This window comes from Oncorhynchus mykiss, chromosome Y, assembly GCF_013265735.2.
Source record: "Oncorhynchus mykiss isolate Arlee chromosome Y, USDA_OmykA_1.1, whole genome shotgun sequence".
In the NCBI taxonomy this organism is placed as follows: domain Eukaryota; kingdom Metazoa; phylum Chordata; class Actinopteri; order Salmoniformes; family Salmonidae; genus Oncorhynchus; species Oncorhynchus mykiss.
Genome location: NC_048593.1, coordinates 45,633,252 through 45,661,232, shown reverse-complemented (window position 1 = coordinate 45,661,232; position 27,981 = coordinate 45,633,252). Strand labels below are relative to the sequence as shown.

General features: G+C 44.7%; 1 protein-coding gene across 1 annotated transcript; it reads right to left on the bottom strand.

Moving 5' to 3' along the window:
- Positions 1–6: 6 nt before the first annotated feature.
- tpte (transmembrane phosphatase with tensin homology) lies at positions 7–27,795 on the bottom strand. The gene is made up of 19 exons (XM_036967743.1): positions 27,457–27,795; positions 26,008–26,087; positions 23,489–23,566; positions 22,861–22,908; positions 22,411–22,572; positions 19,658–19,777; positions 17,693–17,825; positions 16,773–16,836; positions 15,916–15,980; positions 15,624–15,684; positions 15,302–15,383; positions 13,923–14,011; positions 12,208–12,269; positions 12,024–12,104; positions 11,588–11,693; positions 7,778–7,875; positions 7,587–7,682; positions 7,232–7,302; positions 7–1,209 (listed from the first exon to the last, which is right to left on the bottom strand). The coding sequence occupies exons 2-19, from the start codon at positions 26,055–26,057 to the stop codon at positions 1,107–1,109; spliced, it is 1,569 nt and encodes a 522-aa protein (XP_036823638.1). The 5' UTR covers positions 26,058–26,087; positions 27,457–27,795; the 3' UTR covers positions 7–1,106.
- Positions 27,796–27,981: the final 186 nt, after the last annotated feature.

Here is a 27,981-nt window from a genome sequence, read left to right as displayed (position 1 = left end):
AACATGACACGTGGAAATATCTTTATTTATTTTAAGCTGGAACACTGATATTTTAGTGAAACAGAACCCCAGTCTTCCTCACCTACAGCCCATTCACTATCCAGAGGGCTCTACTGCAATGCAGGATCAACAAGTTAGCCAGCTAACTGATAAACAACAAGAAATATCTATTGATTTTCTGATTCATTAAGAAGGTTAAACTCAGAAATGTGTTTTTGGTTGTCGAGTCAATTAGACCATGCCTATTTCAAGTTTATCAGAAAGTTATTTTCAAAAGTTATTTCAGAATATTTAAAAGTTTAGTTTGCTAATTTATAGATCTTGCTCTTTAGTATACCCCTTCGTATTGACAGGATAATATTAGCATATAATATTCAGTTACATTTATAAGCCTGGTTTCAGATTATTCTAGACCTGGGAAAAAAAAACCGTTCAATTTAAACAGCTGTTTAGTCCAGGACTACATTTAATCTATGTCCGGGAAACTGGCCCATAAATCTTCCACGGTCTCCACATCTTTAAGGTTTAAGTATTGAACATCCCTCACATCCAAACGATCCCTTTTTGTTTGCTAACATAAATGTAGAAAAATGTTTAAAAAAAAAAAAAAATGAAAATCCACAGATTTGACCACAGAGGATCTAATGGCTCAGTGCAAACAGACAGACACCAGGGACTCAGTCCCAATAATAATCACCTTCCTCCTAAATAAACCGTCGCTGCTTCCCCAAGTTGGATTGGTGGGAGTTTCTACCATATTTCTTATACCAGTCATTTTTCTTATCAAATGATAGAGGAAGTGAACGAGTGCACACTCTAGGAGAAAGGATAAGAGGATTGGGACACATCCAGTCGTTTCTGGTAGTGGAGTGTCTTTGGCTTTGTTCAGGAGGTGTAGGCCCTTTAGTCTGACAGGACTATCACGGGGTCAGAGAAGGCATGAATCTCAAAATGGTACCCTAATCTCTACACAGCACTTTAGTTATATACAGGCCCCATGGGGGCTCTGGTCTGACCGTGCACTATACAGAGTGCTGTTTGGCACACAGACAGGTTTGTTATCAGGGTAAGGGCTCAGAGTTGGACAGGGATTAAAAAGTCAGAGGTCATGGTTCAGAGAAAGACAGGGTGACTCCAAAGGCCTCCTTGTAGAGATCCCAGGTCTTGGCTTTGTGGGGGTTGTCCAATTCTTCTCTAGACAGGACCAGTCTGGGAGGGGGGGGATACAGGAGAGAGAACAAAGCATAAACCACAGGGTTTTAAAGACATGTTGCTGGCGTATTAGGGCTCATTCCTACAGATGGAGGAGGTGTCGAACCATAGAGGAGGAGGAGGAGGAGGTGTCGAACCATAGAGGAGGAGGAGGTGTCGAACCATAGAGGAGGAGGAGGTATTGAACCATAGAGGAGGAGGAGGTATTGAACCATAGAGGAGGAGGAGGAGGAGGTATTGAACCATAGAGGAGGAGGAGGAGGAGGTATTGAACCATAGAGGAGGAGGAGGAGGAGGTATTGAACCATAGAGGAGGAGGAGGAGGAGGTATTGAACCATAGAGGAGGAGGAGGAGGAGGTATTGAACCATAGAGGAGGAGGAGGAGGAGGTATTGAACCATAGAGGAGGAGGAGGAGGAGGTATTGAACCATAGAGGAGGAGGAGGAGGAGGTATTGAACCATAGAGGAGGAGGAGGAGGAGGAGGTATTGAACCATAGAGGAGGAGGAGGAGGAGGAGGAGGTATTGAACCATAGAGGAGGAGGAGGAGGAGGAGGAGGTATTGAACCATAGAGGAGGAGGAGGAGGAGGAGGAGGTATTGAACCATAGAGGAGGAGGAGGAGGAGGAGGAGGTATTGAACCATAGAGGAGGAGGAGGAGGAGGAGGTATTGAACCATAGAGGAGGAGGAGGAGGAGGAGGTATTGAACCATAGAGGAGGAGGAGGAGGAGGTATTGAACCATAGAGGAGGAGGAGGAGGTATTGAACCATAGAGGAGGAGGAGGAGGTATTGAACCATAGAGGAGGAGGAGGTATTGAACCATAGAGGAGGAGGAGGTATTGAACCATAGAGGAGGAGGAGGTATTGAACCATAGAGGAGGAGGAGGTATTGAACCATAGAGGAGGAGGAGGTATTGAACCATAGAGGAGGAGGAGGTATTGAACCATAGAGGAGGAGGAGGAGGAGGTATTGAACCATAGAGGAGGAGGAGGAGGAGGTATTGAACCATAGAGGAGGAGGAGGAGGAGGTATTGAACCATAGAGGAGGAGGAGGAGGAGGTATTGAACCATAGAGGAGGAGGAGGAGGAGGTATTGAACCATAGAGGAGGAGGAGGAGGAGGTATTGAACCATAGAGGAGGAGGAGGAGGAGGTATTGAACCATAGAGGAGGAGGAGGAGGAGGTATTGAACCATAGAGGAGGAGGAGGAGGAGGTATTGAACCATAGAGGAGGAGGAGGAGGAGGTATTGAACCATAGAGGAGGAGGAGGAGGAGGTATTGAACCATAGAGGAGGAGGAGGAGGAGGTATTGAACCATAGAGGAGGAGGAGGAGGAGGTATTGAACCATAGAGGAGGAGGAGGAGGAGGTATTGAACCATAGAGGAGGAGGAGGAGGAGGTATTGAACCATAGAGGAGGAGGAGGAGGAGGTATTGAACCATAGAGGAGGAGGAGGAGGAGGTATTGAACCATAGAGGAGGAGGAGGAGGAGGTATTGAACCATAGAGGAGGAGGAGGAGGAGGTATTGAACCATAGAGGAGGAGGAGGAGGAGGTATTGAACCATAGAGGAGGAGGAGGAGGAGGTATTGAACCATAGAGGAGGAGGAGGAGGAGGTATTGAACCATAGAGGAGGAGGAGGAGGAGGTATTGAACCATAGAGGAGGAGGAGGAGGAGGTATTGAACCATAGAGGAGGAGGAGGAGGAGGTATTGAACCATAGAGGAGGAGGAGGAGGAGGTATTGAACCATAGAGGAGGAGGAGGAGGAGGTATTGAACCATAGAGGAGGAGGAGGAGGAGGTATTGAACCATAGAGGAGGAGGAGGAGGAGGTATTGAACCATAGAGGAGGAGGAGGAGGAGGTATTGAACCATAGAGGAGGAGGAGGAGGAGGTATTGAACCATAGAGGAGGAGGAGGAGGAGGTATTGAACCATAGAGGAGGAGGAGGAGGAGGTATTGAACCATAGAGGAGGAGGAGGAGGAGGTATTGAACCATAGAGGAGGAGGAGGAGGAGGTATTGAACCATAGAGGAGGAGGAGGAGGAGGTATTGAACCATAGAGGAGGAGGAGGAGGAGGTATTGAACCATAGAGGAGGAGGAGGAGGAGGTATTGAACCATAGAGGAGGAGGAGGAGGAGGTATTGAACCATAGAGGAGGAGGAGGAGGAGGTATTGAACCATAGAGGAGGAGGAGGAGGAGGTATTGAACCATAGAGGAGGAGGAGGAGGAGGTATTGAACCATAGAGGAGGAGGAGGAGGAGGTATTGAACCATAGAGGAGGAGGAGGAGGAGGTATTGAACCATAGAGGAGGAGGAGGAGGAGGTATTGAACCATAGAGGAGGAGGAGGAGGAGGTATTGAACCATAGAGGAGGAGGAGGAGGAGGTATTGAACCATAGAGGAGGAGGAGGAGGAGGTATTGAACCATAGAGGAGGAGGAGGAGGAGGTATTGAACCATAGAGGAGGAGGAGGAGGAGGTATTGAACCATAGAGGAGGAGGAGGAGGAGGTATTGAACCATAGAGGAGGAGGAGGAGGAGGTATTGAACCATAGAGGAGGAGGAGGAGGAGGTATTGAACCATAGAGGAGGAGGAGGAGGAGGTATTGAACCATAGAGGAGGAGGAGGAGGAGGTATTGAACCATAGAGGAGGAGGAGGAGGAGGTATTGAACCATAGAGGAGGAGGAGGAGGAGGTATTGAACCATAGAGGAGGAGGAGGAGGAGGTATTGAACCATAGAGGAGGAGGAGGAGGAGGTATTGAACCATAGAGGAGGAGGAGGAGGAGGAGGTATTGAACCATAGAGGAGGAGGAGGAGGAGGAGGTATTGAACCATAGAGGAGGAGGAGGAGGAGGAGGTATTGAACCGAGGAGGAGGAGGAGGAGGAGGTATTGAACCATAGAGGAGGAGGAGGAGGAGGTATTGAACCATAGAGGAGGAGGAGGAGGAGGTATTGAACCATAGAGGAGGAGGAGGAGGAGGTATTGAACCATAGAGGAGGAGGAGGAGGAGGTATTGAACCATAGAGGAGGAGGAGGAGGAGGTATTGAACCATAGAGGAGGAGGAGGAGGAGGTATTGAACCATAGAGGAGGAGGAGGAGGAGGTATTGAACCATAGAGGAGGAGGAGGAGGAGGTATTGAACCATAGAGGAGGAGGAGGAGGAGGTATTGAACCATAGAGGAGGAGGAGGAGGAGGTATTGAACCATAGAGGAGGAGGAGGAGGAGGTATTGAACCATAGAGGAGGAGGAGGAGGAGGTATTGAACCATAGAGGAGGAGGAGGAGGAGGTATTGAACCATAGAGGAGGAGGAGGAGGAGGTATTGAACCATAGAGGAGGAGGAGGAGGAGGTATTGAACCATAGAGGAGGAGGAGGAGGAGGTATTGAACCATAGAGGAGGAGGAGGAGGAGGTATTGAACCATAGAGGAGGAGGAGGAGGAGGTATTGAACCATAGAGGAGGAGGAGGAGGAGGTATTGAACCATAGAGGAGGAGGAGGAGGAGGTATTGAACCATAGAGGAGGAGGAGGAGGAGGTATTGAACCATAGAGGAGGAGGAGGAGGAGGTATTGAACCATAGAGGAGGAGGAGGAGGAGGTATTGAACCATAGAGGAGGAGGAGGAGGAGGTATTGAACCATAGAGGAGGAGGAGGAGGAGGTATTGAACCATAGAGGAGGAGGAGGAGGAGGTATTGAACCATAGAGGAGGAGGAGGAGGAGGTATTGAACCATAGAGGAGGAGGAGGAGGAGGTATTGAACCATAGAGGAGGAGGAGGAGGAGGTATTGAACCATAGAGGAGGAGGAGGAGGAGGTATTGAACCATAGAGGAGGAGGAGGAGGAGGTATTGAACCATAGAGGAGGAGGAGGAGGAGGTATTGAACCATAGAGGAGGAGGAGGAGGAGGTATTGAACCATAGAGGAGGAGGAGGAGGAGGTATTGAACCATAGAGGAGGAGGAGGAGGAGGTATTGAACCATAGAGGAGGAGGAGGAGGAGGTATTGAACCATAGAGGAGGAGGAGGAGGAGGTATTGAACCATAGAGGAGGAGGAGGAGGAGGTATTGAACCATAGAGGAGGAGGAGGAGGAGGTATTGAACCATAGAGGAGGAGGAGGAGGAGGTATTGAACCATAGAGGAGGAGGAGGAGGAGGTATTGAACCATAGAGGAGGAGGAGGAGGAGGTATTGAACCATAGAGGAGGAGGAGGAGGAGGTATTGAACCATAGAGGAGGAGGAGGAGGTATTGAACCATAGAGGAGGAGGAGGAGGTATTGAACCATAGAGGAGGAGGAGGTATTGAACCATAGAGGAGGAGGAGGTATTGAACCATAGAGGAGGAGGAGGTATTGAACCATAGAGGAGGAGGAGGTATTGAACCATAGAGGAGGAGGAGGTATTGAACCATAGAGGAGGAGGAGGTATTGAACCATAGAGGAGGAGGAGGTATTGAACCATAGAGGAGGAGGAGGTATTGAACCATAGAGGAGGAGGAGGTATTGAACCATAGAGGAGGAGGAGGTATTGAACCATAGAGGAGGAGGAGGTATTGAACCATAGAGGAGGAGGAGGTATTGAACCATAGAGGAGGAGGAGGTATTGAACCATAGAGGAGGAGGAGGTATTGAACCATAGAGGAGGAGGAGGTATTGAACCATAGAGGAGGAGGAGGTATTGAACCATAGAGGAGGAGGAGGTATTGAACCATAGAGGAGGAGGAGGTATTGAACCATAGAGGAGGAGGAGGTGTTGAACCATAGAGGAGGAGGAGGTGTTGAACCATAGAGGAGGAGGAGGTATTGAACCATAGAGGAGGAGGAGGTATTGAACCATAGAGGAGGAGGAGGTATTGAACCATAGAGGAGGAGGAGGTATTGAACCATAGAGGAGGAGGAGGTATTGAACCATAGAGGAGGAGGAGGTATTGAACCATAGAGGAGGAGGAGGTATTGAACCATAGAGGAGGAGGAGGTATTGAACCATAGAGGAGGAGGAGGTATTGAACCATAGAGGAGGAGGAGGTATTGAACCATAGAGGAGGAGGAGGTATTGAACCATAGAGGAGGAGGAGGTATTGAACCATAGAGGAGGAGGAGGTGTTGAACCATAGAGGAGGAGGTATTGAACCATAGAGGAGGAGGTATTGAACCATAGAGGAGGAGGTGTTGAACCATAGAGGAGGAGGAGGTATTGAACCATAGAGGAGGAGGAGGTATTGAACCATAGAGGAGGAGGAGGTGTTGAACCATAGAGGAGGAGGAGGTATTGAACCATAGAGGAGGAGGAGGAGGTATTGAACCATAGAGGAGGAGGAGGAGGTATTGAACCATAGAGGAGGAGGAGGTGTTGAACCATAGAGGAGGAGGAGGTATTGAACCATAGAGGAGGAGGAGGTATTGAACCATAGAGGAGGAGGAGGTATTGAACCATAGAGGAGGAGGAGGTATTGAACCATAGAGGAGGAGGAGGTATTGAACCATAGAGGAGGAGGAGGTATTGAACCATAGAGGAGGAGGAGGTATTGAACCATAGAGGAGGAGGAGGTATTGAACCATAGAGGAGGAGGAGGTATTGAACCATAGAGGAGGAGGAGGTATTGAACCATAGAGGAGGAGGAGGTATTGAACCATAGAGGAGGAGGAGGTATTGAACCATAGAGGAGGAGGAGGTGTTGAACCATAGAGGAGGAGGTATTGAACCATAGAGGAGGAGGAGGTATTGAACCATAGAGGAGGAGGAGGTATTGAACCATAGAGGAGGAGGAGGTGTTGAACCATAGAGGAGGAGGAGGTGTTGAACCATAGAGGAGGAGGAGGTATTGAACCATAGAGGAGGAGGAGGAGGTATTGAACCATAGAGGAGGAGGAGGTATTGAACCATAGAGGAGGAGGTATTGAACCATAGAGGAGGTATTGAACCATAGAGGAGGAGGAGGAGGTATTGAACCATAGAGGAGGAGGAGGTATTGAACCATAGAGGAGGAGGAGGTATTGAACCATACCTGTTGTTCTCTATAAAGGAGGTGTTGAACCAGAAATAGAAAGGACAGTCTTCATATCCTTTAGGGAGACCCTGGAGAGGAAGATAAATGAAGCATTATTAGAAGACAATATACACACCAGAGGGCTCTGAGACTGAATTGTACCTGTGTTACATTTTAAATATGTTCCTTAACACCAGCTTCGAATGGCTTTTAAAATGTTCTCCTTAAATAATGGCTTCCATTAGTTCTGTGACGTTTAAAGTCTTCCCCCAAATACAAGCTCCAGTTAGTCGTGTTACGTCTAAAGTATTCCCCTGAATACAGGTACTCTTGTGTCACGTCTAAATTCTTCCCCCCATCCACAGGTACTCACAGCAGAGGACTCAAACATGACCTTAACGTCACCGTTGACAACAGGCCCCTCCTGCAGGCTGATCACCACCGAGTTGTTACCAGCATCAGGAAACACCTGGGACAGATCAATACATCATTTAATACATGTGGAAAACACCTGGGACAGATCAATATATCAACCAATCAATCAATCAAGTGTGTGTGCCTCACCGTGCAGTTCTCTTGTTTGGCACAGACACACAGGAACACCAGCTTCTTCCTTACAATGATCTTCACCTTCAAGTCACTACCATTCCCTTTACCCACACCTAGAACACAGAGGGGGGGGGGGGGATTCTTACTCAACAAGCTGTCATTCTAATAGGGTTAATAGCTTGTGAAAATAGTCACCAAACATGCCACCAAACATTATTACAGTGGCCTTTAAAAAGTCAGTGAAATTATAACTATTTGGAAAATGGCATAAAAACAACATGGCTGTCAATGGCAGCCTAAAGTCTCATCGACCTGCTGTTTGCATTGCAATAAAGTTGTTTATCAATTACACCACTGCCAGAATGCGAGGACAGAGATCAGGTTAAGATGCTGCAACATCAGTCACACTAGTGCAGAATCACATGTATTTATAAAGCCCTTCGTTCATCAGCTGATGTCTCAAAGTGCTGTACAGAAACCCAGCCTAAAACCCCCCCAAACAGCAAGCAATGCAGGTGTAGAAGCACGGTGGCTAGGAAAGACTCCCTAGAAAGGCCAGAACCTAGGAAGAAACCTAGAGAGGAACCAGGCTATGTGGGATGGCCAGTCCTCTTCTGGCTGTGCCGGGTGGAGAGTATAACAGAATATGGCCAAGATGTTCAAATGTTCATAGATTACCAGCAGGGTCAAATAATAATAATCACAGTAGTTGTCGAGGGTGCAACAGGTCAGCACCTCAGGAGTAAATGTCAGTTGGCTTTTCATAGCCGATCATTCAGAGTATCTCTACCGCTCCTGCTGTCTCTAGAGAGTTGAAAACAGCAGGTCTGGGACAGGTAGCACACCCGGTGAACAGGTCAGGGTTCCATAGCCGCAGGCAGAACAGTTGAAACTGGAGCAGCAGCACGGCCAGGTGGACTGGGGACAGCAAGGAGTCATCAGGCCAGGTAGTCCTGAGGCAGAACAGCATTGCCTGGACACTGATATGCCTGATTTTAAATGGAGACTCCAAATAATATATTGGAGATATGGCCAAAGAGTAGCAAAAATGTTGATAATCAAGGTAAGAATAGACATACCGGTAGCTATAAAGTTCTGTTTAATGAAACTGTAGGGACATATGCGATTGTAATTTTAGAGCATTGCCGGTTTGATTAGCTAGCTAGCCAGACTAGTGGATTCGCGTCTCATCCCAGCAGGTCAGCTGTGGCACAAGGTAATAGCTATCTATGCCACATGTTAACCTAGTTAGCAACTACAATGCCTTCAGAAGGTACTCACACCCCTTGACTTTTTACACATTATGTTACAAAGTGGGATAATTTAACAATATAATCTAACGTCAAAGTGGAAGACAAATTCCATGATTTGTACAAATGTATAATAAAACAATAATATATCTTGATTAGATAAATATTCACCCCTCTGAGTCAATACATGTTAGAATCACCTTTGGCAGCGACTACAGTTGTGAGTCTTTCTGGGTCAGTCTCTAAGAGCTGGGAGTCTTTCTGGGTCAGTCTCTAAGAGCTGGGAGTCTTCCTGGGTCAGTCTCTAAGAGCTGTGAGTCTTCCTGGGTCAGTCTCTAAGAGCTGGGAGTCTTCCTGGGTCAGTCACTAAGAGCTGGGAGTCTTTCTGTGTCAGTCTCTAAGAGCTGTGAATCCTTCTGGGGCAGTCTATGATCTGGGAGTCTTTCTGGGCCAGTCTCTAAGAGCTGGGAGTCTTTCTGGGCCAGTCTCTAAGAGCATTGCATACCTGGATTGTACAATATTTGCCAATTTTTCTTGAAAATAAAAATGTAAAAAGTTGGTTGTTGATCATTGCTAGAAAGCCATTTTCAAGTCTTGCCATAGATTTACATGCAGATTGAAGTCAAAACTTTAAACTAGGTTTAAAAACATTAAATGTCATCTTGGTAAGCAACTCCTTAGCGCCATTAAGATTTTATCCTAAACATCTCCCTAGCAGATTACAAGCAGACCCATAACATGATGCAGCCACCACCATGCTTTAAAATATGAAGAGTGGTACTCAGTGATGTGATGTCCCCAAAAATAATGCTTCGTATTCAGGACAAAAAGGTGTCCTGAATATATATATTACCCATCTACCAATGGTCCCATGTTACTCAGTTGGTAGAGCATGGCCCTTGTAATGCCCGGGTTGTGGGTTCGATTCCCACGGGGGACCAGTATGAAAATGTAAGTGGCTCTGGATAAGAGAGTCTGTTAAATGACTCACTACTCTAAGTGACTCTAGATAAGAGAGTCTGTTAAATGACTCACTACAGTAAGTCTCTCTGGATAAGAGTCTGTTAAATGACTCACTATTGTAAGTGACTCTGGATCAGAGAGTCTGCTAAATGACTCACTACTGTAGTGGCTCTGGATAAGAGAGTCTGCTCAATGACTCACTACTGTAGTGGCTCTGGATAAGAGAGTCTGCTAAATGACTCACTACTGTAGTGGCTCTGGATAAGAGAGTCTGTTAAATGACTCACTACTGTAGTAGCTCTGGATAAGAGAGTCTGTTAAATGACTCACTACTGTAGTGACCCTGGATAAAAGAGTCTGTTAAATTACTCACTGCTGTAGTGACTCTGGATAAGAGAGTCTGTTAAATGACTCACTACTGTAGTGACCCTGGATAAGAGAGTCTGTTAAATGACTCACTACTGTAGTGGCTCTGGATCAGAGAGTCTTAAATGACTCACTACTGTAGTGACCCTGGATAAGAGAGTCTGTTAAATGACTCACTACTGTAGTGGCTCTGGATCAGAGAGTCTGTTAAATGACTCACTACTGTAAGTGACTCTGGATAAGAGAGTCTGTTAAATGACTCACTACTGTAAGACTAAAAGACACATGTAAATGCAATACGTTTCCTTCTTTGTGAGACAGTGGAAAACCTCCCTGGTCTCTGTGGTTGAATCTGTGCTTGAAATTCACTGCTCGACAGAGGGACGTTACAGGCAAATGTCTGTGTGGAACAGAAATGAGGTAAATCAACACCGTTTAAAATGTTTTCTCTGTGACTCTAGTGTCACTGTAGATAACCTCCCACCAATGCTTCAAAAAGTCCCTATGGGACATGCAAAATATTATTCCCCTCCTTTAGTAATGCATACTAGCAAGTGGATGGCAGCGCCATCTGCTGACCATTTAGGGTGTTCTCAGCTGGTGGGACAAATTTCGCAGGGACAAAATGTTAATATGCATTGCCCAATCAAAAGTGTATTCTCTCTTTTCAGAGGACAACAATAGGCTAAATTGTGTTTTATCCTCAATTATGTTTTATGTAATGTCTCTGGGTGGAGCCGTTTTTAATCACATAATCAAAACCTGCTATGGAGTGAATGTTATTATAGTGGATGTTATTATAGTGGATGTTATTATAGTGGATGTTATTATAGTGGATGTTATTATAGTGGATGTTATTATAGTGGATGTTATTATAGTGGACAGATATTCAATCAAACCTGCTATGGAGTGGATGTTATTATAGTGGATGTTATTATAGTGGACGTTATTATAGTGGATGTTATTATAGTGGATGTTATTATAGTGGATGTTATTATAGTGGATGTTATTATAGTGGATGTTATTATAGTGGATGTTATTATAGTGGATGTTATTATAGTGGATGTTATTATAGTGGACAGATATTCAATCAAACCTGCTATGGAGTGGATGTTATTATAGTGGATGTTATTATAGTGGATGTTATTATAGTGGACAGATAATCAAACCTGCTATGGAGTGGATGTTATTATAGTGGATGTTATTATAGTGGATGTTATTATAGTGGACGGATATTCAATCAAACCTGCTATGGAGTGGATGCGGATGCTCTTGATCTTCAGGCTCTGTTCTGGAGGAAGTTGTCGGTTGAACTTAGTCTTCATCACTTCATAGTAACCCACGTACCTGCTCTGTAACACACACACACACAGAGATTCAGGCTGGGGGGCCACCGCTCTACAGGCCGGGGGGCCGCCGCTCTACAGGCCGGGGGGCCGCCGCTCTGCAGGCCGCTCTGCAGGCCGGGGGCCACCGCTTTTGGACCCAAATGTTACCTGTGGCCTTGTTGAGAAACACTACACCACCTTTATGTCTCTATGTTTTACACAGTCAGCCCAATTCTGATCTTATTCTCACTAATTTGTCGTCTTTTATTTTCCCCTCACAAAGATCAGAATTGGGCTGTCTGTGTAAACGCAGCCCAATGTAGCAGAGACTAAGCGCGAGTCATATCCGTGTACCTGAGACGGGGTCTCCACTCCCTGGAACTTGGAGCTGCGGCTCTTGTCTGTTCTCCTCTCCCCAAAGTAGTCCAAGCTGTCCTGTAGATCATAAACATGTTATGGGGGTGGTGTTTTTGTGTTAAAACAGTTTAAGCACTGTGTCATGCTGAAATACCTGAACCATTTCAGGTAATTGCCCTACCTGAGCGCTCTCAAACTGGTCACTGTCGATGAGCCAGGTACACACCAGAGTCCCTGTACGCCCTGTACGAACACACACACACCACTGTTAAAAAAGGGGCCATTTTTGGACTTATTAAAAAGTAAAACATTGATTCTTGAAGAATATTACTTATAAATGCCTCATGAGCTTAACTGTCGTACCTCATCAGAACCAAAAATATAAGCTTGTTTCACTCCAATGTTGGTAAACAAATGTAAACAATAGAGCTGACCCCTGTAGGGCTGACCCCTGTAGAGCTGACCCCTGTAGGGCTGACCCCTGTACTGCTGACCCCTGTACTGCTGACCCCTGTACTGCTGACCCCTGTACTGCTGACCCCTGTAGAGCTGACCCCTGTACTGCTGACCCCTGTACTGCTGACCCCTGTACTGCTGACCCCTGTACTGCTGACCCCTGTAGGGCTGACCCCTGTACTGCTGACCCCTGTACTGCTGACCCCTGTACTGCTGACCCCTGTACTGCTGACCCCTGTACTGCTGACCCCTGTAGGGCTGACCCCAATTAGTGGACTGGACAATTTTTTAGACTGTTGGTCGACCAAGATTTTTTGAACTCGTACGGGGACACCTAAGAAGCGTTAATATGGAGTTGGTCCCCCCCTTTGCTGCTATAACAGCCTCCACTCTTCTGGGAAGGCTTTCCACTAGATGTTGGGACTTGCTTCCATTCAGCCACAAGAGCATTAGTGAGGTCGGGCACTGATGTTGGGCGATTAGGCCTGACTCACAGTCATCATTACATTTCATCCCAAAGGGGGTGAGTTCAGGGCTCTGTGCAGGCCAGTCAAGTTCTTCCACACCGATCTCGACAAACCATTTCGGTATGGACCTCGCTTTGTGCACGGGGGCATTGTAATACTGAAACAGGAAAGGACCTTCCCCAAAATGTTGCCACAAAGTTGGAAGCACAGAATCATCTAGAATGTCATTGTATGTTGTAGGGTTAAGATTTTCCTTCACTGGAACTAAGGAGCCCGAACCATTAAAAACATCCCCAGACCATTATACCTCCACCAAACTTTACAGTTGGCACTATGTATTCGGGCAGGTAGTGTTCTACTGGCATCCACCAAACCCAGAATAGTTCGTCGAGTTGCCAGACGGTGAAGCGTGATTCATTCATCAAGTAATGTTTTCTTCACCTCAAAATGGCAAACAAAGTCTGTTGTTACATACATTGAGAATTACCATAGTTACTCAATGTACATGAACAATCTTTCCAGCTCGCTCCCCTTCAATAACCACTCAGCGTGAAAGGAAACAATGTCATGCTCTGACACAGCTACATACTGTCATCACAACAGCTACATACTGCTATCATGTCATCATCACAGCTACATACTGCTATCATGTTATCATCACAGCTACATACTGCTATCATGTTATCATCACAGCTACATACTGCTATCATGTCATCACCACAGCTACATACTGCTATCATGTTATCATCACAGCTACACACTGCTATCATGTTATCATCACAGCTACACACTGCTATCGCGTTATCACCACAGCCACATCCTATCATCACAGGTACACACCGTTATCATAGCTACATTGTTTGTAAAAAACCTAAGCCAACCCCAGTCTGTTTTTCTCCATGAGTTGCTCAACATTATTATAGCTGGCTGGCTGCTACTACAGGATATTACCAGTAGATGGCGTAGTAGTTACCTTTTCCTCCTTTACAGTGTATGGCAATGATGTTTTTGGGATCAGCTGCCATCCACTCTCTCACACCTGCAGTGTACTTCAGCATGTCCCTGAGATGAACACACACACACACACGTAAAACTATTGGATAGAAAATAACAAGTAGAATAACTCTGAAGGAAGGGTCCTCCCTCCTGCTCTGAAGGAAGGGTCCTCCCTCCTGCTCTGAAGGAAGGGTCCTCCCTCCTGCTCTGAAGGAAGGGTCCTCCCTCCTGCTCTGAAGGAAGGGTCCTCCCTCCTGCTCTGAAGGAAGGGTCCTCCCTCCTGCTCTGAAGGAAGGGTCCTCCTCATTGACCAAAGTTCCAAAGGCTGGGCCTAATATAGTATAGAAGAGATCATGCAAAACATTTTTGTACTGATTCCGATGTTGTAGACAAAACAGATATTTATTTTGTCTGATGTGTGTAATGAGGAGCATCCATATGTTGCACTTGATACATTTATGAAATAGTTTCTACCAGTTATTGATAAAAAAAATTTAAAAAAATATGGACCTATTACGAAACTGACTGTTAAGGCTCCATGGATTGATGAGGAAATTAATTCATGCATAAAAAAAACGAATAATTAAAAGAAAAGCATTGCAAGTTTGAATTTTGTAAAGTCAGTGTGGGAGAGGTGGAAACTAAATGACTTGGTGACCGACGCCTTGGATTGGAAAACTAAATGACTTGGTGACTGACGCCTTGGATTGGAAGACTAAATGACTTGGTGACCGACGCCTTGGATTGGAAAACTAAATGACTTAGTGACCGACGCCTTGGATTGGAAAACTAAATGACTTGGTGACTGACGCCTTGGAAAACTAAATGACTTGGTGACTGACGCCTTGGATTGGAAAACTAAATGACTTGGTGACTGACGCCTTGGATTGGAAAACTAAATGACTTGGTGACCGACGCCTTGGATTGGAAAACTAAATGACTTGGTGACTGACGCCTTGGATTGGAAGACTAAATGACTTGGTGACCGACGCCTTGGATTGGAAAACTTTCATGTTAAAAAACATTAATTAAATGGTTGTAAAGAGAGAGGAGATGTCTGTCTGTTTCCTCCGACAACCAAACAGGTTTTACAGGTTCTTCAAATCAGAGAGGAAGTGGGCTCTCTGTCATGAGCGGTGGTCTCTGCCCCGTGACAAACACACGGTGCGATAGAGGAAACATACAGGAACTTGCAAGATTCTGCTCCCCAGACCTAGGAATGCATCGTCATCAAAACGTCACCTTTTCTTAACCTTCCGAGAGAGTTCCCGGCCGACACAAATTTCACGACTACCACAGCCCGGTAGGGTGTACTCCCCACACACACACACACACGGTAGGGTGTACAGTACTCACTCTAGAGAAGGCACGTTGTGGTCATCGATAAACACCCTCTCTACTCTGTAGTGGAAGAACTTGGGGTCGTAACCTTTCTCACCTAAAGAACAAACAGCAACAACATGTCAGAGATGGTTTCTCAACCCTCTCCTCACACGGACCATATACTCTGTAGTAGACTGGAAGTAATGTGTACTTACTGCAGAGGTTGTATACTCTAGTAGACTGGAAGTAATGTGTACTTACTGCAGAGGTTGTATACTCTAGTAGACTGGAAGTAATGTGTACTTACTGCAGAGGTTGTATACTCTGTAGTAGACTGGAAGTAATGTGTACTTACTGCAGAGGTTGTATACTCTGTAGTGGTCTTCATGTTTGGTATCTAGGAACCTAGCCACCTCCTAACAGGAGCAGAGAGAAGAGATATTATAGAATTAGATTATTCTCTAAAACAACTGATATCTGACCCTTTATCCTCTCTGGCCACCTTTAGGAGTCATGGTGTGTGTGTTTAGGAACCTAGCAGGGAGAGAGGAGATATTACTGACCTTTAGGAGTCAATTTCCCTATTGACAATATCAGAACCTCCACTATAGTGTGTTACCCTGATGGGGTTTCTGTACGGGGCTTACCCTGATGGGGTTTCTGTACAGGGCTTGTTTCCCAGAGGAGGGGAACGACATGGCAATGACACGATCTGGAGAGAGGAGAAGAGGAGAGGGATGAGAGAAGAAGAGGAGAGGGATGAGAGAAGAGGAGAGGGATGAGAGAAGAAGAGGAGAGGGATGAGAGAAGAGGAGAGGGATGAGAGAAGAGTAAAGGGATGAGAGTAAAGGGATGAGAGTGAAGGGATGAGAGTAAAGGGATGAGAGTAAAGGGATGAGAGTAAAGGGATGAGAGTAAAGGGATGAGAGTAAAGGGATGAGAGTAAAGGGATGAGAGTAAAGGGATGAGAGTAAAGGGATGAGAGTAAAGGGATGAGAGTAAAGGGATGAGAGAAGAGGGATGAGAGTAGAGAGATGAGAGTAGAGGGATAAGAGTAGAGGGATGAGAGTAGAGGGATGAGAGTAGAGGGATGAGAGGGATGGGAGAGGAGAAGAGGAGAGGGATGAGAGAAGAGGAGGAGAGGGATCAGAGAAGAGAGGAGAAGGATGAGAGGAGGAGCTGGTAAGTGCCACTCATATGCAGTATACTATAAACATTCATGATATGTTCCTAACATTAGTCTTTCATTTAAAACAGCTCATCTGTGACATAGGTCAGGGTCAGAGGTGTGTGTGTGTGTGTGTGTGTGAGATATAACCTGTGACGTAAGTCAGGGTCAGAGGTGTGTGTGTGTGAGATATAACCTGTGACGTAGGTCAGGGTCAGAGGTGTGTGTGTGTGAGATATAACCTGTGACGTAGGTCAGGGTCAGAGGTGTGTGTGTGTGTGAGATATAACCTGTGACGTAGGTCAGGGTCAGGGGTGTGTGTGTGTGAGATATAACCTGTGACGTAGGTGAGATCCAGGTCAAAGCCGTCTTTCTGGTAGCGACGCTTGTTCTCAGACACCTGACAGGAGACAGGTCAGAGGTCATTGGTTATATGAGGGTCGGAGCAGGAGTCCATATGCAGTACTCAGTTTGTACATATCCCCTCTCTGATCAGTACTCAGTTTGTACATATCCCCTCTCTGATCAGTACTCAGTTTGTACATATCCCCTCTCTGATCAGTACTCAGTTTGTACATATCCCCTCTCTGATCAGTACTCAGTTTGTACATATCCCCTCTCTGATCAGTACTCAGTTTGTACATATCCCCTCTCTGATCAGTACTCAGTTTGTACATTTCCCCTCTCTGATCAGTACTCAGTTTGTACATATCCCCTCTCTGATCAGTACTCAGTTTGTACATATCCCCTCTCTGATCAGTACTCAGTTTGTACATATCCCCTCTCTGATCAGTACTCAGTTTGTACATATCCCCTCTCTGATCAGTACTCAGTTTGTACATATCCCCTCTCTGATCAGTACTCAGTTTGTACATATCCCCTCTCTGATCAGTACTCAGTTTGTACATATCCCCTCTCTGATCAGTACTCAGTTTGTACATATCCCCTCTCTGATCAGTACTCAGTTTGTATATATTTTTAAGCATTGATGCTTCAACGGCAAGGGGATTGAAACCCTGGGGATGAAAGTGGAAGGATGTGACCCGACCAGGTACAGCCTATAGCCGTTGTGCCGTTGAGCAAGGCACTGAACCCGACCACTCTCAGGTACAGCCTATAGCCATTGTGCTGTTGAGCAAGGCACTGAACCCGACCACTCTCAGGTACAGCCTATAGCCGTTGTGCCATTGAGCAAGGCACTGAACCCGACCACTCTCAGGTACAGCCTATAGCCATTGTGCTGTTGTGCAAGGCACTGAACCCCGAATTTTTTTTAAATAAAAATGACCTAAAAAAAAAAACTGCGTTGCCAGTTCTTTCTTCTGAGAGGCTAATCTGAAGACCCTGACCAGGATTATAATCCTCAGAAAACGCAGGAACGTCACCACCCTGAAAAGAGTAAGAAAGATATATACTGTATATTGCCCTCTATCTATATACACACACACACACCTATATATACACATATCAATATATATAGTATCAGTCAAAAATTTGGACACACCTACTAATTAAAAGGTTTTTCTTTATTTTTACTATTTTCTACATTGTAGAATAATAGTGGAGACATCCAAACACTAAAACAACATATGGAATCATGTTGTACACAAAAAAAAAGTTAAACAAATCTAAATGTATTTTAGATTCTTCAAAGTAGCCACCATTTGCCTTGATTGACAGCTTTGCGCACTCTTTGCATTCTCTCAACCAGCTTCACCTGGAATGCTTTTCCAACAGTCTTGAATTAGTTCCCACATATGCTGAGCACTTGTTGGCTGCTTTTTTTTCACCCCGAGGTCCGACTCATCCCAAACCATCTCAATATGGTTGAGGTCGGGAGGGGAATTGTGGAGGCCAGGTCATCTGATGCAGTACTCCATCACTCTCCTTCTTGGTCATATAGCCCTTACACAGCCTGGAGGTGTGTTGGGTTATTGTCCTGTCGATAAACAAATGATAGTCCCACTAAGCGCAAACCAGATGGGATGGAGTATCGCTGCAGAATGCTGTGGTAGCCATGCTGGTTAAGTGTGCCTTGAATTCTAAAATAAATCATAGACAGTGTCACCAGCAAAGCCCCCCCTCCCCACAACATCACACCTCCTCCTCCATGCTTCACGGTGGGAACCACACATGCGGAGATCATCCGTTCACCTACTCTGCATCTCACAAAGACACGGCGGTTGGAACCAAAAATCTCAAATTTGGACTCCAGACCAAAGAACAGATTTCTACCAGTCCAATGTTCATTGCTCATGTTTCTTGGCCCAAGCAAGTCTCTTCGTCTTATTGGTGTTCTTTAGTAGTGGTTTCTTTGCAGCAATTTGACCATGAAGGTCTGATTCACGCAGTCTTCTCTGAACAGTTGATGTTGAGATGTGTCTGTTACTTGAACTCTGTGAAGCATTTATTTGGGCTGCTATCTGAGGTGCAGTTAACGCTAAGGAACTTATCCTCTGCAGCAGAGGTAACTCTGGGTCTTCCTTTCCTGTGGCGGTCCTCATGAGAGCCAGTTTCATCATAGAGCTTGATGGTTTTTGCGACTGCACTTGAAGAAACTTTCAAAGTTCTTGAAATGTTTCTGATTGACTGACCTTCATGTCTTAAAGTAATGATGGACTGTCGTTTATCTTTACTTATTTCAGTTGTTCTTGACATAATATGGACTTTTACCAAATAGGGCCATCTTCATTATACCACCCTTACCTTGTCACAACACAACTGATTGGCTAAAATGCATTGAGGAAAGAAATTCCACAAATTAACTTAAGGCACACCTGTTAATTGAAATGCATTCCAGGTGACTACCTCATGTAGCTGGTTGAGAGAATGCCAAGAGTGAGCAAAGCTGTCATCAAGACATAGGGTGGCTACTTGGAAGAATCTCAAATATATTTTGATTTGTTTAACACTTTTTTTTGGTTACTACATGATTCCATATGTGTTCTGTCATAGTTTTGATGTCTTCACTATTATTCTACAATGTAGAAAATAGAAAAAATAAAGAGAACCCCTTGAATGAGGAGGTGTGTCCAAACTTTGGACTGGTACTGTATCAAACCAATCAATCATGGCCTTTAGTTACTATAGTTACTATGCCCCCAAGGAAACTGGATGGTACTGAAGAGGGTGAAAAGGTCAAGGGTCAAACGGAGATACAGTCCTGTGTGTGAACCTGGGGTGAGTCTGGGCTCTGTAGTTACACCCACCCCTGTACGTACCTGGGTATGAGGCTGGCCCCTGTCAGGTCAGAGAAGGTGTAGATCATAGTGACAACCAGGGTGATGACAACGATACAGGCATCTATGATATTCAGTCTGGAACTGAAGTACACCTTGAACCTGAAACACACAGGACAGTCAGTCAGACACACACACACAGAGAGTCAGTCATACACAGACAGATAGTTCGACCAGTGCTTGGGAGGTGTAAGGAGTTGGCAGGTTGAAAGTTGAAAACAGTAGAATGCACAAGGTGCAATATCTATATTAGATCAGTATTCCTCTTGTCAGTCATCAGTATTCCTCTTGTCTTGTCATCAGTATTCCTCTTGTCTTGTCATCAGTATTCCTCTTGTCTTGTCATCAGTAATCAGTATTCCTCTTGTCAGTCATCAGTATTCCGCTTGTCAGTCATCAGTATTCCTCGTCTTGTCATCAGTATTCCTCTCGTCTTGTCATCAGTATTCCTCTCGTCAGTCATCAGTGTTCCTCTCGTCAGTCATCAGTGTTCCTCTCGTCAGTCATCAGTGTTCCTCTCGTCAGTCATCAGTGTTCCTCTCGTCAGTCATCAGTGTTCCTCTCGTCAGTCATCAGTGTTCCTCTCGTCAGTCATCAGTGTTCCTCTCGTCAGTCATCAGTGTTCCTCTCGTCAGTCATCAGTGTTCCTCTCGTCAGTCATCAGTGTTCCTCTCGTCAGTCATCAGTGTTCCTCTCGTCAGTCATCAGTGTTCCTCTCGTCAGTCATCAGTGTTCCTCTCGTCAGTCATCAGTGTTCCTCTCGTCAGTCATCAGTATTCCTCTCGTCAGTCATCAGTATTCCTCTCGTCAGTCATCAGTATTCCTCTCGTCAGTCATCAGTATTCCTCTTGTCAGTCATCCGTATTCCTCTTGTCAGTCATTACAGACCTACAGCTATTTATAACTCGTCCAGATCAACTTTTGGCCACGACTGTACACCGCTGATTCAAGGAGTTTAACTTAGTTTTATGATGATTCATCAGTGTGTTCCAAGAAGGCCTTACTGCCCAGTAAAGGGCAGACCACTTCCTGGAACCATTTCCTGCACATTACTTCCTGTTTAAACAGCTCATCATAGACAGCAGAGGTTCACAGCTCTCCCTCACTCAGGGGGGTCTCTGTCCTACTTTCACTTCATGTACAGTCGTGGCCAAACGTTTTGAGAATGACACAAATATACATTTTCGTCTGCTGCCTCAGTTTGTATGATGGCAATTTGCATATACTGCAGAATGTTATGAAGAGCGATCAGATGAATTGCAAAGTCCCTCTTTGCCATGCAAATGAACTGAACCCCCAAAAAACATTTCCACTGCATTTCAGCCCTGCCACAAAAGGACCAGCTGACATCATGTCAGTGATTCTCTCTTTAACACAGGTGTGAGTGTTGACGAGGACAAGGCTGGAGATCACTCTGTCATGCTGATTGAGTTCGAATAACAGACTGGAAGCTTCAAAAGGAGGGTGGTGCTTGGAATCATTGTTCTTTCTCTGTCAACCATGGTTACCTGCAAGGAAACACGTGCCGTCATCATTGTTTTGCACAAAAAGGGCTTCACAGGCAAGGATATTGCTACCAGTAAGATTGCACCTAAATCAACCATTTAAATCAACCATTTATCGGATCATCAAGAACTTCAAGGAGAGCGGTTCAATTGTTGTGAAGAAGGCTTCAGGGTGCCCAAGAAAGTCCAGCAAGCGCCAGGACCGTCTCCTAAAGTTGATTCAGCTGCGGGATCGGGGCACCACCAGTACAGAACTTGCTCAGGAATGGCAGCAGGCAGGTGTGAGTGCATCTGCACGCACAGTGAGGCGAAGACATTTGGAGGATGGCCTGGTGTCAAGAAGGGCAGCAAAGAAGCCACTTCTCTCCAGGAAAAACATCAGGGACAGACTGATATTCTGCAGAAGGTACAGGGATTGGACTGCTGAGGACTGGGGTAACGTCATTTTCTTTGATCAATCCCCTTTCCAATTGTTTGGGGCATCTGGAAAAAAGCTTCTCCAGAGAAGACAAGGTGAGCGCTACCATCAGTCCTGTGTCATGCCAACAGTAAAGCATCCTGAGACCATTCATGTGTGGGGTTGCTTCTCAGCCAAGGGAGTGGGCTCTCTCACAATTTTGCCTAAGAACACAGCCATGAATAAAGAATGGTACCAACACATCCTCCGAGAGCAACTTCTCCCAACCATCCAGGAACAGTTTGGTGATGAATAATGCCTTTCCAGCATGATGGAGCACCTTGCCATAAGGCAAAAGTGATAACTAAGTGGCTCAGGGAACAAAACATCGATATTTTGGGTCCATTTCCAGGAAACTCCCCAGACCTTAATCCCATTGAGAACTTGTGGTCAATCCTCAAGAGGTGGGCGGACAAACAAAAACCCACAAATTCTGACAAACTCCAAGCATTGATTATGCAAGAATGGGCTTCCATCAATCAGGATGTGGCCCAGAAGTTAATTGACACTATGCCAGGGCAGATTGCAGAGGTCTTGAAAAAGAAGGGTCAACACTGCAAATATTGACTCTTTGCGTCAACTTCATGCAATTGTCACTAAAAGCCTTTGACACTTATGAAATGCTTGTAATTATACATCAGTATTCCATAGTAACATCTGACAAAAATATCTTAAAGACACTGAAGCAGCAAACTTAGTGAAAATGTATATTTGTGTCATTCAAAACTTTTGGCCACGACTGAGAACACACACACACACACACACTCGCTTACCCCTCTACATAGACCCGTAGCAGTACGTCGGTGAGGAAGAACAGAGAGATGATGAGAGAGACCGTCTCTAGAACGTCCCCCACATCTCTGCTCCGCGTCATCAGAGACAGGTCTACTATCACCAGCACTATATCCACTATGATCAGTACCACACCAAACATACTGGAATACAGAGACAGAGAGACACAGAGAGAGAGAGAGAGAGAGAGAGAGAGAGAGAGAGAGAGAGAATAATCACCATCCCCTCCACCACCACCACCACCATCATCCCCTCCACCACCATCATCCCCTCCACCACCACCATCATCATCATCCCCTCCACCACAACCATCATCATCATCATCCCCTCCACCACCACCACCATCATCATCATCCCCTCCACCACCACCACCACCATCATCATCCCCTCCACCACCACCATCATCACCACCACCACCACCATCATCCTACCGGAATCCGAAAGACATGACAAAAGGCGTAATCTTCCTCCGAATTCGTCTGTAGAACGAGGAAGAAAGAAAAACGAATGATGACACTTTCATCAGAAACAACATGTCTATACATTTGGAGGTGTGTGTGTGTGTGTGTGACGTTGAGATTGGAGCCATTTTAATTCATATAATCATCAATGATGAGTAAAACAATGAGTAAAACATGAGGAAGCCAATAAAAACTGCTAAAAGTAATTATAATCCAAATGAGATGTTAGGTACTATATTTATTGAAGATTATATATGAATCCTATACATTTTAAAAAAGGGCCAATTTGGGTTCAATTAATTTGTTTTATTTCTCAGAGATGAAATTATATTTCAACAAAATAATGTTTCTGGAATTCTAATCCGTTTCTAACTACAGAAATAATTTGCTCTTCGTTGTGCTTTTTGAGGTGGACTGATTCTGGTACACCAGGTTCAGCACTGTGTGTGTGTGTGTGTGTGTGTGTGTGTGTGTGTGTGTACACACTTACTGATACATGGTACTAGGTTCAGCACTGTGTGTGTGTGTGTACACACTTACTGATACATGGTACCAGGTTCAGCACTGTGTGTGTGTGTGTGTGTGTGTACACACTTACTGATACATGGTATCAGGTTCAGCACTCTCATCCTTCCCATCGTCTATCTCCACCTTAGCCTCCTCCAGCTTCTCTACACTACTGAGAAGGAGAGGGAGGGAGGGAGGGAGGGAGGGAGGGAGGGAGGGAGGGAGGGAGGGAGGGAGGGAGGGAGGGAGGGAGGGAGGGAGGGAGGGGAAAGAGAGAGAGCGAGAGCGGGAGAGAGAAAAGGAAAGATGGGGAAAGAGAGATCAACATCAATTAAAGCTGTTTCCATGTACAGTATGTTTAGACACTTAACATGCTACTGCACTGTTGGAGCTAGGACACCAGCATTTAGTTAGATACTACTGTACTGTTGGAGCTAGAAACACAAGCATTTAGTTAGATACTACTGTACTGTTGGAGCTAGAAACACAAGCATTTAGTTAGATATTACTGCACTGTTGGAGCTAGGACACCAGCATTTAGTTAGATATTACTGCACTGTTGGAGCTAGAAACACAAGCATTTAGTTAGATACTACTGCACTGTTGGAGCTAGGACACCAGCATTTAGTTAGATATTACTGCACTGTTGGATCTAGAAACACAAGCATTTAGTTAGATACTACTGCACTGTTGGAGCTAGGACACCAGCATTTAGTTAGATATTACTGCACTGTTGGAGCTAGTAACACAAGCATTTAGTTAGATACTACTGTGCTGTTAGAGCTAGAAACACAAGCATTTAGTTAGATATTACTGCACTGTTGGAGCTAGGAACACAAGCATTTAGTTAGATACTACTGCACTGTTGGAGCTAGAAACACAAGCATTTAGTTAGATACTACTGCACTGTTGGAGCTAGAAACACAAACATTTAGTTAGATATTACTGCACTGTTGGAGCTAGAAACACAAGCATTTAGTTAGATACTACTGCACTGTTGGAGCTAGAAACACAAGCATTTAGTTAGATACTACTGCACTGTTGGAGCTAGAAACACAAGCATTTAGTTAGATATTACTGTTGGAGCTAGAAACACAAGCATTTAGTTAGATATTACTGCACTGTTGGAGCTAGAAACACAAACATTTAGTTAGATATTACTGCACTGTTGGAGCTAGAAACACAAGCATTTAGTTAGATATTACTGCACTGTTGGAGCTAGAAACACAAACATTTAGTTAGATATTACTGCACTGTTGGAGCTAGAAACACAAGCATTTAGTTAGATACTACTGCACTGTTGGAGCTAGAAACACAAGCATTTAGTTAGATATTACTGTTGGAGCTAGAAACACAAGCATTTAGTTAGATATTACTGCACTGTTGGAGCTAGAAACACAAGCATTTAGTTAGATACTACTGCACTGTTGGAGCTAGAAACACAAGCATTTAGTTAGATACTACTGTACTGTTGGAGCTAGAAACACAAGCATTTAGTTAGATACTACTGTACTGTTGGAGCTAGAAACACAAGCATTTAGTTAGATACTACTGTACTGTTGGAGCTAGAAACACAAGCATTTAGTTAGATACTACTGCACTGTTGGAGCTAGAAACACAAGCATTTAGTTAGATACTACTGCACTGTTGGAGCTAGAAACACAAGCATTTAGTTAGATACTACTGCACTGTTGGAGCTAGGAACACAAGCATTTAGTTAGATACTACTGCACTGTTGGAGCTAGAAACACAAGCATTTAGTTAGATACTACTGCACTGTTGGAGCTAGGAACACAAACATTTAGTTAGATACTACTGCACTGTTGGAGCTAGAAACACAAGCATTTAGTTAGATACTACTGCACTGTTGGAGCTAGAAACACAAGCATTTAGTTAGATATTACTGTTGGAGCTAGAAACACAAGCATTTAGTTAGATACTACTGTTGGAGCTAGAAACACAAGCATTTCACAACACCCGCAATAACATCTGCTAAATATGTGTATGTGACCAATAAAATGTGATATGAAGTAGAGGTTACGGAGTAATTCATCTTGTCCTCTCTGTTGATCCTCTGTCAACATGCGGTGGGAGACGAGCTAAAGGACAAATAGCTGATGGCCAGTTGTTTCAAACCAGGAAAAAGCTTCTGACATCAGCAGAAAGTCAGACTGACTTACAACACAACAGCCACACCTCTACAGTAGTCTTGACTGACCATTCTTAGGGTTTATCCCAAATGGCACTCTACTCCCTATATAGTACACTACTTTAGACCAGAGCCCTATAGAACCCTATTCCCTATATAGTGCACAACCTTAGACCAAGGCCCTATGGCACCCTATTCCCTATATAGTGCACAACCTTAGACCAAGGCCCTATGGCACCCTATTCCCTATATAGTGCACTACTTTAGACCAGAGCTCTTAGTAACATTTGGGACTCAGTCCTTCACTGCTGAGCATGTCATTGTAAAAGAATGTCTCCTAACAGTAGCTACTTCTGTAGATTACTCATTAAAAGACAGTAAAGTTTGACCGTCTGTGTGTTTGTGTGTGTGTGTTAAGGTTGACCGTCTGTGTGTGTGTGTGTGTCTGTGTGTTAACTTACCCATTAACTTCCTTGGAATCCGACCCTGGATTGAAATGAACAGATGACATGATGGTCGTCTTATTTTCTCTTTCCTGATCCTGTTATAGAGAAAATATATCAAAACAGGCAGGGGCGGACTGGGACCAGAATTCAGCCTTCTAACACACCGGCCCACTTTTTTTTTCTTGAGGCCTCCATTATTACCTAAGTAATGATAATTTGTAGCAAAAAAAAAACCTAGTTAGACAGGCCCACTGGGCTAAAAATGGACCAGCCCATCAGTCATTTGCCCAAAATGTTAGAAGACCAGTCCGCCCCTGAAACACAGAGATTTAAAGTTCTCAGATGGCTTTTGGTGTCATGTTTCTGTCAAACACTTTTGAGTACCAAATGGCACCCTATTCCCTACATAGGACACTACTTTCGAAAAGTGTCCATAGAGCTCTGGTCAAACGTAGTGCACTATGTAGGGAATAGTGTGCCATTTGGCCCATTCAAATGGACAGTGTGTCTGCTGGTTACAATGTTTGGACAAGAGACTAGCCAAGATCCCAGGTTTTCCACATGTAACGTGGGTTTACGGGTGTCTTAACATGCGTTTCCCGAAACAGCGCGGTGAGTGAACTGTCGCTAATTGCGCCATGTGTCGATACTGATAGTATGGAAAAAAGGTAAGGCTGATCTCGGATCCGTTTTACTTTAACATTACAATTATTTCACAATACTGACGACGGATCAACTTATAGAAAGATATTACCACCGTTGGATGCAACGGTTGATATACGGCTTAATGCTTACCCTAAAATGTACTAAATCAAGTCTAGTCACATCATTGCGCACATGTTGACTGTGGCCTATAACTAACAAAATACAGCTCAATTGAATTAACATGAAATTGACTTCAATAGTATTGAATTACATAGTATAGGCTATTTATCTTGTAATGCAGTCATCTCGGGTTTCATTTGAAGCATATTTTTGGTTTTATCGTTCGCTTGTTTGTAACAATTGCAAAGACATGGTAACTATTTGTAGTCAACTTCACAACTAAGTTATCAGCGGTCACAGAAAGACAGATTAACATATTGATTCTGTTGAGCCTAGATCTTCGGTGAATAATTTGACGCGGTATATGACCAAAAAAAACGCATCTGCCGACGCACCGTTCTACGTGTGGTCTGAAGCAGTCGGTAAAATAACGAGCGGTGTCCAGTACAACTTTAGTAAAGACGGTTTTAGGGAAGATTTAAACGACGACTTATTATGATGCTTCTGGGGAAACCATCCACTGTAGTTGACACCCACACACGGTCCGGCAGAAAGCGCTCAGAATAAAACGGGATCTCTGACCGAAACAAAACACACATTCCAAAAACACAGTCTACACTTGTTGCTGTATTTTTGGAAGAACGGATGAAAGGTTAACCACAAAATGATCTGGAAAGTTGTGGCTACAATGTTACAAACCTAACGACTCTCTTTCAGCAGCGTAGAAGAGTACCGTGGTGCAACTCTCTCGCCTTGTTTTCCGTTCGTTTTATTTTCTTTATCCAAACGAATCACTGTTAGTGAACCGGGTCGCCTGCATCGGTATATGTGTGATATCCAACTCCGATTAGGAAGTATACGAACCTAGTCTTGTGACTGTTCGAGAAGAAGGTTCAAAGGTTCACCGAGGTATTTTTTCCTTCCATCCTCCTATTCCTCCTCCACTCTCTGCAAACGTAGCGGTTTTCAACTTCCTGACAGGCAGATCGCTCAAGTGTCACTTCGAAATTTAACGTCTAACCGTATTCTGAGGACGTCGAGAAATGCATTCAAAAACCAGACACTAGGGCAACAATGGGCGCTATTATCGTCAAGAAGGCTTGCGTTTCGCAATGGGGTGGCGGATGGGTGTAATGCCATTACTCTGGATCAGAAGGTCACGTGTTCAATCCCAGTGCTGGACACACATTTTGTATGTTTTAACCCAATCCCAAACCCTTACCT